This window comes from Heliconius melpomene, chromosome 3, assembly GCF_056956725.1.
Source record: "Heliconius melpomene rosina isolate 202511_hmr_F chromosome 3, ASM5695672v1, whole genome shotgun sequence".
Taxonomy (NCBI): Eukaryota; Metazoa; Arthropoda; class Insecta; order Lepidoptera; family Nymphalidae; genus Heliconius; species Heliconius melpomene.
In genome coordinates this window covers 5,781,465-5,792,557 of record NC_140391.1, presented here as the reverse complement: position 1 = coordinate 5,792,557, position 11,093 = coordinate 5,781,465, and the positions used below count along the sequence as shown (strand labels likewise).

General features: G+C 31.9%; 1 protein-coding gene across 2 annotated transcripts in view; it reads left to right on the top strand.

Moving 5' to 3' along the window:
* The first annotated feature begins 284 nt into the window (after window positions 1-284).
* LOC146539947 (tachykinin-like peptides receptor 86C) overlaps window positions 285-11,093 on the top strand; it is a 31,851-nt gene continuing 21,042 nt past the window's right edge. The window contains exons 1-3 of one of the 2 annotated variants that reach the window (XM_085207576.1): window positions 285-592; window positions 5,885-6,027; window positions 7,902-8,115. In XM_085207576.1, coding sequence (XP_085063702.1) covers window positions 453-592; window positions 5,885-6,027; window positions 7,902-8,115 — 497 coding nt within the window. In that variant the 5' untranslated portion in view covers window positions 285-452. The remainder of the gene's footprint in view (window positions 593-5,884; window positions 6,028-7,901; window positions 8,116-11,093) is intronic. The other variant, XM_085207577.1, reaches the window with a different exon arrangement.

Genomic DNA, 11,093 nt, shown 5'->3' with positions numbered 1-11,093 from the left:
ACTGCATTTGCCGTGTTTACCGTGTACTTAAATAGATGTGAAATAACTAAACTTTTTCTTTTAATTACGTTAAAATTAAATAAATACCCTAAACCTATATGTATATATCATTATATAAAAATAAAATTTAATGGTCTGTCTGTGATTTCAACATGTCCGTGTTTTTTTAAGTGCATAACGTTACTTAAACGATACCAAAATACAAAAAAAATATTTTAATTTTTTTTCTGTCTATATTTCTGTTTATCCGGGCTAACCTCTGGTCCACCTGAACTGATTATTATAAGATAATTTTGAATTCAAGGCCAAATCCATTTTTACAAGTCTCAATTAAAGCTGAAAATGGACTCTTTCCAAAAACGGACAATACTATTTATTGCTAAATCTATATTTATTTTATTAAATCTAAAATTAATTGTTTAAAAGTGTAAGTGAAGTGCATTAGTGTTGCAATGGACTCGGAGACGGAGATTCAAAACTTTATAAACTGTACCCAGCAGGTCTTAGGACGAGATCTGTCCTGGGATAAGCTCAACGTCTCGCAGATACTCGATTTACTGCCCAACCAAATACTGGAAGATGTTAATTTAAAGTGAGTATATTTTTTGTATTTAAATAATAATTTTATGTTAACTGTGAACATATGTAACTATATTTTTATTTATTTTGTATAACTATATATATTTTTAGACACTATAATTTACTTTAAAGATGTCTTTTTATTTCCACTAGCCAGACCACATTATCTTTAGAATAAATGAAAATTGAAGTTCTCTGTTACTCAAAATCTTTAATGGCAATACTATCTGTTTGCTTCGCTCGTCAACCCTCTTCGCTTCCGCAGTAATCAAAACAAAAAACCTCTTTGAAGGACGAAATGGACTCATTAAAAAGACTAAAACGTTTATCGACCTTGGTGGTTTTCTGCTCAATTGTTCTAAAAATCCTATGAAATCTATAAAAGAAAATATTTCTTTGAGAGCCGTGCACAATATCGTATATGTAGAGAATTAAAAGTATCTGTATATTATGTACTTCAGCTTCACGCTGTATCCCGCACACATCAGGATAGGCAGAGGGAACCTCGTGTTTAGACACTCTGTTCTCCATGTACTTTATTTGTATAATAGCTACCCGCTCGCGGCTTCGTCAGCGTGAGTTATATGGTAGTGGTAATACTAATAATATCATAAAGATTAGTTAGTTCAAATATTTAGACAGTAGGATTATGTATATCTAATATATATATATATATATATATATATATATATATATATATATATAAACTTATATGACGACGGGAGTTGTCTGACTAGATGTGCCCTACAGACACAGACTACAGATAAGATTGCAGTCATAGTCCTTGCATCCTTCCAAATTAGGGTCCACCTAAGCCCGACCCCAATAAAAGCTGAAAAAAATAGCTAAGATAAAGAAGACAATTTATGAAAGTAGCTTTATTAATGAAGAAAGATATTTTCAAAAATTCTATTTTCTTTAGTGATTTCAGTTACGATTTTAATACATTTCTAGACGTAAAAAACGTTGAGATATAACATCTTTCATTTCGCGATCATTTCTCACCAGATCTATAAAATTGATGTTTCCATTTTGTCGACGCTTTTCGAGCGAATGTAAAAGAACTTTTTATAAACGAGTGGTGCGTGCTTACGGGGATTATTGAAATAAAAAAAATGGAAGTATATAAATATTCACCATTTAAAGATCACGTACGAAAAGATAAAAAATGTTAAAATACATACTTATATTGTGCGCTAAAATAAAATGTACGAGTATTTTAAGCTCTCTTTGTATAGCGTTCTATAAAACAAAGCAAATAGAAATTCATTTCTTCATTATTTTTTTGTATATCAGTGTGTAATCTTTTATTCGTAATAAAAGACAGAGTGATATCTAATTTCTTTCTTTTTTCCGTAAATTCTCTTCCCTTGTAAAATTTATATAAATTACGGCAAGGTCAACGTCTGGTTCATCCTGCGTCTAGTTCGATCCTTACTCAGAAATTAATTATTTAGATTTCAGCAGCGCTGTGTTCCGCTAATCAATACATAATGTCGCGAATACAAACGGATAGTAGAGAACGGAGAATTTTAGCTCTCTACCTAAATTCTCTGCTTATCCAGTTATGTATAAAGGATGCAGCGTGAAGTTAAAAAACTCAAAAAATCAGCACTTTCCGCCGAATTTTGAAAACGTGTTGAGTGGCGGAACTTAACGCCGCGCAACATACTTTGTGCTCCTGTAAAAAATCTAAAGGATAATTCCTCATTCAAATCCAAACAGATATGTATGTTCTACGTAACAATTATTTCAGCATGCGAGTAAACACGCGTGGGCTAGCGTGTAGCACGCGAGTAAACAGATAAGGCGGTTTCATTACACACTAATTAAACTAAGAGTTAATTAAATATGTTCCAAGATGCGTCGGAATTATGTTCGTTTTCAATATTTTTCTGAGAACTCGCTGGTTTTATATTTCTATTTGAAGATACCTACTTTTAAATATAATAAAATAACTATGTCTAAATTTTTATTATAAAACAAATAATTGTTAAAAACACTTTAATCATACAAATTAACGAAAGGCAAGGTAATGTAAGACAATTTTAAAGAAACAACATATTAATCTAAACATTATCTTATTTGAGGCCAGTCCAGTGGCGCAGAGTCACAAGCGTAGAGTAAACGGGACAGGTTGTTTGTTCGATTTCCACCAGAGGAAAAGATTTTCTTTGATTTGGTTTAAAGGTAAAGCATGAGTTCCGCCTCAATATGCAATGTCTCCAGGATTCGGCGGAAAGTAGGGGGCGGGAATGTCTAAAGGCCCCCCTCACATTTTCAGGCTATAGCTGTAAAATAAGTCTTAATTGGACCATATTCACATAATGTGATAAATATAACAATATGTAAACATATGTAAACGTATAAATTATTCACATAGTCTCCATTCTACTGTACACTCTTACATTTATTTATTTTGCTGTAACATTTAACTTCTTTATTGGCCTCAAAACAAAACAATTTTATTATAAAAATGTTTGTATATTCTGACTGAAATCACTAGCAAAAAATTCTTTGCAGACCGTGCTATGTACCACTTGCTAAATTTAATAATCTAGTCAGTTTATGATTTAGGTCACTGAATTTTAAAAAACTTCATAAAAAATGCATATATTTAAATATATCTACACATATAAATAGTATGTGCTTTTTAAGGGTAAGATATCATGTTTAGGAGAAATGTTAAAAATGGATTGCTCAATGCAATAATTGATTATTAAAATTTTGTACAGACTAAATATTTTTATAAATATAATTATGATTTCTTTGATGCCAGTAGTGGTAAAGGGGCACAACTGCGAGGCTAAACACCACAGGTTGTAGAGTAGATTAGATTTTTTATTTAGATTCCCACTTGAGGAAATTAAATATTAAATATTTTAATCATATATCTCGCTTTGGTAAGGATTTGAATTCTGTCATTCATCATCATATCATTGTTGATAATGGAAGTTTCTTAATGGTAACGGAGTGTTTAAATGAGTGTACATAAATTAAAGCAAAAGAAAAGCAAAAGAAAAAAAGCAAAAGCAATTTTTTTTTACCTTTCATAAAAGAAGTGGATATTAACAATGATGTATAAGTAATTTAATTATAATCCAGCTGTCAAAGACTGAGCTGTACAGACGAGGGTACCTACTGTTTCGCACTGTTACGTCCACATTAACCTAGATTGACATATCTATTGAGTTTATTTTGGGACTTATATAGGCTGATCGTAGGCTACCACGTTATTATATTTTACGAAATCCTTTAGAAACAATAAATTTGAGCTATTTGTTCTAAAGCTTAACTCTATTAATAGCCGGAGGATACATATTGTAATGGCAATCTACCTGCTTTTAACTTGTTGTTTATTTTCAAGATGTCATCTTGAATGATATTTTATTGTGCCTATTTGTGTTTTATTTGAATTTGAGCTATATTAATAGAAATTTTGATATATTAATAGGATCTTTGATAGAGGTGGTCTTTGACATATTTCAGGCTTCATTCACTTCGATGAACTTTTAATATTTATAGTTCTAATGTAATACAATACTTTATTTACCATATGGAAATTGAACGATTTTTTTTGTTTTTATTTTATTTTCTTTTCTTTTACGCTACCCACTTTCCGGCGAATTCTCAAGGCATTGCGTGTTGGATGGCGGAATTCAACGCCGCGCTCTGATATGTTACAGTATTGTAATAGTACCGTACCGTAACTTCCCCGAATGGGAATCGAACCTACAACCAACAACCGGCGCGATTATGTGCCTTTGCACCACGAGGACCATAATCCTACATACTTGTGGGATGCACTTATACGAAATTTTGATATCGATGTTTACTAGAGCTTCGATATAGTTTTAACTTAATCAAACTAGTTTCAGTGTATATTAGAATAATCTAGACCGCTCTTGAGAACATAGCTTAAATATCGTTAGTAAAGTTCATGACTTTAAAGCTAGATTATCTAAATATATAATGTCATTAATATTATTTTTCCATGATATATTATAGAAATTCATCATTTTGTTAAGTTAAAATAATTTAATGATTAATTTTAATTATTCTTTTGTAATTAATTTTAAGATACTGTTCCGAATTATGCGTAACGGAAGACGCCACGTTTTGCTAATGCGCTTTCTGTTTTATAGCATTAATACAATTTTAATTAATTAGTTTATTAAATTGAGTATAAAGGCATTTTTTTCAGCGAGTCCCGCTGTTTCCCCCATGTAGCAGGGTAGGCAGAGGAAGCCTAGTGTTAAGATATCCCGCTCCCCATTTTCCGCCGAATTCTGGAGGCATTGTGTGTTGAGTTGCGGAAGTTAACGCCGCGCTTTCCGTCCAGAGCGAAGCAATGAAAATATTAAATGTTTCATTCCCTCGAGTTTAAATATATTTATAAAATGTTAAATTCAATAAGAGAATCCCGGTCTTGTCATAAAAATTGCAAAAGTTGCCAACTTTACGTCTCTACTAATTACTTAAAGACAGAGTTATATAAAAACTTTGCCGATAAATTTATTTACATTCTGACGTTTTAAAGTACTCTAAATTTGTTTTAACAAGTGACACATAATTAATGTGAAGGAGTATTTCCCGTGATCATCGTGATTGAGAACTCTTATTAAGTTCATTATACGATTTTATGTTGATAAAGTCAATTGTTATTTTCTTATAAATGTCAAGATGGCTAAAGTATACTAAAATGGTAGTAAAAAGTATTTAAAAAAATTATATAACGTGAGGCCCAGTTGTGGCCCTTGCGCCATATAAGCGTGCGACAGTAAAACCAACAGGTTCTGGGTTCGATTTCCACTCAAAATAAAATATTTAATATATTCATTTTCTCGGTTTGTTATTACGAGCATTTTTTGAAATTTTACTTGTGTTGCGCAAATACACATCTAGTCCCAATGGTACTTTCGATTCCCACTAGTGGGAATGAATTATTTTCAATGTTGATTTCTTCCATCTAGTGAAACAACATGTGGCGTTAAGTTCCGCCACTCAACACGAAATGTCTTTATGCACATTGCCTATAGTAGGCGGAAGTAAAAAAATTAATTATCAATTAGTTTATTTTCTCTCGAACTTGTCAAAGAAACACTCTAAGATATCTTTTAAGATGATACTCGTAGAGTTATCGATTATTTTATAATTTCCGTTTTTCCTCCGTTTAAAAGTAAAAGTATTACAAATACAAAATGCTTTTTTTCCTTTAAAGCCCACGCTTTTCCACCTTCATTTTTAATGTTTATTTTTACATTTCAAGTAATAACATGTAACTTATTTTAAAATTTCTTTACAGAATCACACTCGGCAATTGTATGGGAATGGGGAGGAGACCGTACAGCCCTCCTTGGTGGGGTCAGCTGGCGTGGCTCATAGTGTTTGCTGTTATGCTTCTTCTGGCCATAATTGGAAATACTTTAGTAATATGGATTGTTTTAGGTACGTATGAACTTAACACACTTATGAACGTTCATTAGTTGTTAATTGCTATAATTAAAATGTATAAAAAACAAAAACATTAACAGAATTGATAATATCGTTAGTCTTCTATCGTTTCTTAAGTCGCGCCATCATGGTAAAGCAGCAGTGACTTTTAAAAGTGATAACAGTGGGTTCAATTCCCATTCAAGGAAATTGTTATATTTAAATTATATCTATTCTTCGCCTTTGTAAGACAAAACGCGACGTTGGATTCCGCGACCGGAGCGTACAGTGTCTTGGTTCTCTTTGTCTGTTCGTTATGTTATGCGGATGATGCGTGAGGCAAAAAAAATACTATTACTTTTATTTTCTAAACGTATTAATGGAATTTTTTAATAATAAGAGCAGTAAAGCAGCTCTATAGATTAATTAGGAAATGTCGCTGACAAATTGATATTGTCTAATTTCAGTTTAATTTTGTGAAATGAAAGTGCTTATTTAAACCAAACTAAGCTTTTGTTAGTATCTAGGACAAGAGATAAAGTAGCGTTTTAATGTCTAATAAACATAGGTTTTTATTACGCTCACATAATAAAGGGATTTTGAATCTATATAGGTACATATGTTAACTATGAAAAGAATATTACTTCGGGTAACTGGAACTGTGCCGGACTCTAGGCAATAGTTATGGGTTAAAGTTATACTTAGCCAAAGTAGTTTTTTTGCTTCACTCTTTATCCCGTATACAGCGGGGTAGGTAGAGGGAAACTAGTGTTACGGCACTCCGTTTCCCATTTTCCGCCGAATTCTGGAGGCATTGTGAGTTCAGTGGCGGGAATCAACGCCGTTTTGCGGTATATGTGCTTATGAATAATGAAAATTCTTTATAGCGTTAAGCCTTCTGTGCATATTTTTGTTCAAATTGTGTTCAATAAATAAATATTTTGTTTTTTTTTTAAAATGTATGTATGTTTGTATGATTTATTTCAACTGGAATTTTGATATGAAATTTAAATTATTAGCAATGTTTATTTATTGAATTTGAAATTGAAATACAGAATCTATTTAATTTTAAGCTAATATTGAATTTGGGACACAAACATTCTATTAGCAAAGAAATAACTAAACACAAACGTATATATATGTCCCGGTAATACAATGTTAAATGGAAAAGGTCAATAGTAATAAAATAGCTTCCTTATCACGTGCACGTGTTTAAATTCGGAAAAAGGAGATTAGAGAATTACCCAGACACATATGCAATGCTTCCTTTTTTCCTTCTTTTTTGTATTGAAACACTGTACTTATATCCTTTTTTTTAACAGATGTCTAGCTTTAAGTTGAATTAAAAACAGATAATAAAAACATGACGTATGGATTAGTCTTCCATTCATTTGATAGTGTTGTTTGTATATTGTAATATTTTTGTAGATATTAGAACTCAAATGTTTTGAATCAAAATATCAAAGGAAAATATCGCAGGGGCACAAGCGTTTGATTGTAAACGCGATAGGTTACGGGTTCGATTCCTAATTGAAGAAAATAAATATTTCATAACTTCATTTCTTCGATCTGGTATCGAGACAAAAGCGCGGCGTTGCAATGTTTCGGCGGAAATTCGGCGGAAAGTGGTGGAAATTGAAAAAAGTTTCTTATTCCGGAGGTGATTGTGGGGCAGCTGATTGTAAACGTAATGATTATAGGTTCAATCTTCACTTGGGAGAATGAATTATTATCATTTACCCACTCAGGCAAGTAAAAACGGAGAAAAGAGTCTCTTAAACTAGTACTACATTCTATGCTTTATGCAACATAAAGCGAAAAATAAAATATTATCTTGTTACAATCTTTCACGTTTTTTGTTATATTATTCAAGATTTGTTTGTTATCAGCTCACCGTCGGATGCGGACAGTAACGAACTGCTTCCTGGTGAACCTGGCGGTGGCGGATCTTTTGATGGCCACATTGAATGGGGCACCGAATTTCGTGTTTCTAGTCACAGCGCACTGGCCATTCGGCGCTGTTACCTGTACTGCAAGCAATTTTACAGCGAACTTGACTGTATCGGCGGGCGTCTTTACTCTTGTTGCTATTACTGTGGATAGGTATGTTTATATCATTGTATTGTACCAATGTAGTTACCAGTATTTTAAGTAATAATTGAAGCCAGTCCTGCAACAACAAGTCTCAATATGCAATGTCTCCAGAATTCGGCGGTAAGTAGTTAGAGGATTGTCTTAGCACAGAGGGAGAAATTTTGTAAAACTGAAAAAAAAAATGTTGTAAACATTTTGTGTTGAGCGCAGCGTTGAGTTCCGCTACTCAACTGGCAATGTCTCGAAAATGGTTGTAACGTGAAACGTGAGATTACTAGGGTCTTCTGCCCTATTCAGATATACCACACACATATAGGATTCATGTGAAGTTAAAAAATTATCAATTCTATAGTTTAGGTATCCATTACATTCAAAATTATTTTACGCAGTTTTACGATAAAATAGCTTTTATTTGTCATGTTATTGAGAACAATATAGAAGTAATATTCAGAACATTAGTTCCACATTGTCTACTCTACCATTCAAGACGCGACGTGAGAAGAATTGGTACATTCAGTGCTTGTGACTCACATTCTTATTTATATTGTCTCTTATAAAACACATTCCAAAATAAACTTTTCTATTTTGTAGAATATTTGAAAGTATATGAATCATATTTTATTCATTTTAAAATTTTCCAGTTTTAATTCAAAAAGATTTTTATATGAATTTAAAAATTTCACTAAAGTAATCTATATCTATATATATAATAAAACTGTAAAGGGGGTAAAATCTGTACATTGAATATAAACTAAAAAAAACACTTCAGGGGGACTCAATACAACTAATAGAAGGTAAAAATTTGATTTTTGGAATTCTTGTCTGTCTGTCTGTTGTGACTCTTTAACTCAAAAACTACTGGACAGATTTAAATGAAACTTCTTTTGTTGCATAGCTATTAGTCTTCGGCAACATATAGGCTATAATTTATTTTGATAGTCCGAATACCTGATGTGAGACCCTAGCAGCCCGCCTAATCTATAAGAGATATCAATACAACGAATTAGGAAAAGTTATTCAACGTGATGAGCATTTTCTGTTGACATAAAAAAAAATGGATCCAATGTGGAACCCCAGTCACCCAGCTAAAGTTTATTACATATAATTCGTCAGTCGTCTTAAAATAAATTATTCTACGTAATAAACATTTGTTTCGACGTTTACGAAATACCATAATTATTATTTAAAATGGTTCAACACCAAATGATATTAATTTAAGTAAATATTTTTAATAAATATATATAAATTAAATAAAATTTAAAAAGAAAATCCATAAATCGGTAACATATATGTGTATCACAGATAAAAAAAAATACATTTTTATAATTTTGAGGCCCGTTGTGGCGCAGTGGCGCAAGCACGGGACTATATACACGACAGGTTCTGAGTTCGATTCCTGCTCGAAGAAATGAAATATTTAATATTTTCATTACCTCGCTCTGGAACGAGGCAAAAGTAATTTTATAATATCAAAAAAATATACGAAATATCTTCTTTTTTATAAAAATTAATCGCTGAATGTGTTGCTAAGCTCAAATCTCGAGAACACCTGAACCGATTTCGCTAATTCTTGTTTTATAATATTCCTTGAAGTACGAGGATGGTTCTAACGGACAGAAAAAAATAAAAAAATACCAGAAAAGGTCCAAAAACATGACTTTTCTATATTCCCATACAAAAGATTCGTATTAATATCTACTTAAAAGTCAAATTTCGACTTTAATACCCTACTATAAAGTTTAAATGTTAGTAGCTGGATTCCTGGAAGGCAAAACAATTGAGTGACGTTAGTGTCGTATAAATATTATAGCCCAAGAACCCAGAGCTGCCAGACCGACGTCATTTTAGCAAAGGTGAAATTTTGAGGACTATTAGTCTTACATGTAGTTAAGACAGTATGCTTACTCACTAACTGGAAAATGGGATCCTTTCAGAGGTAGAGAAAAATAACGGTATATCTCTTTTTGGAAAAATGATAAAGCCATCGGATTGATCTGGTTGCTTAGGGTCGGGGGCTAGAGGGGTCTTTAAATTTTAGATTTACTTTAATGTAATTTGCCCCAATTTCAAAGAACCTTTATGACGTCTGGCAGAAGTAAAGGTCCACGTGAAAGAATGTGAAATATACATTTTTTACTTTAAAATATATATAAAAACTCTCTTCCTTACTTAGGCGAGCGTTTTCAATTGACACTTCCAAGTGAGAGACCTGTACACTCATGTGTAACTCTAAGAAAGCCTGAGTGCCCTATATTTAATACCTCTTTCTATGAAAAATCCTTCACAGTTCAAGCAGTGCGCTTATGGAACTCACTACCTAACTCTATACTGTCGGGCAATCCATCTCTAAATACTATTAAAATCAAATTAAAACAACATTTTCTTAATCTCAATTTGAATCTTTAGTAGTCACTTTGTCTTTTTCTGTTTCAACTCTTTTATGTCATTGTATATATTTATGTAGTTATAGTAATATTGATTAATATTATGTATATTTGTATGTAGGTTTATTATTATTATTAACATTATATTAAAATACCGCAACCGAATCATTTCTTTTAACATCCCCTACATTCAAGGGTTTCTGGTAGAGATCTCTATTAGAGATAAATTATCCATTGTACATATTTTTTCTGTTATCATAAGTTTTCTGTACTTTCTTTCTTGTGTGGTACATAAATAAATGAGAAAAAAAAGAGACTTTCTACTTTAACGCAACTGGAAGTGTGCTTTAAGTTGGCACTATCTCTGAAGGTTTTTTAAGTTAGAGAGTTAAGTACATATTAGACTATCAATCCTCAAAATTTCAGCTTTGTTAAAATGATGTAGGTCTGGGGGCCCTGGGATCTCAGTCTATTAATGTCAATATTTGTCAATATTTCTATGGTAAGATGTCGTTTGAAATGTAAACGTCTCATTGTGCGTCTATATTACTAAATCTAAAAGCCACAAATTTTATAAAATTAATAAAGTGTTGTGTATTTGTG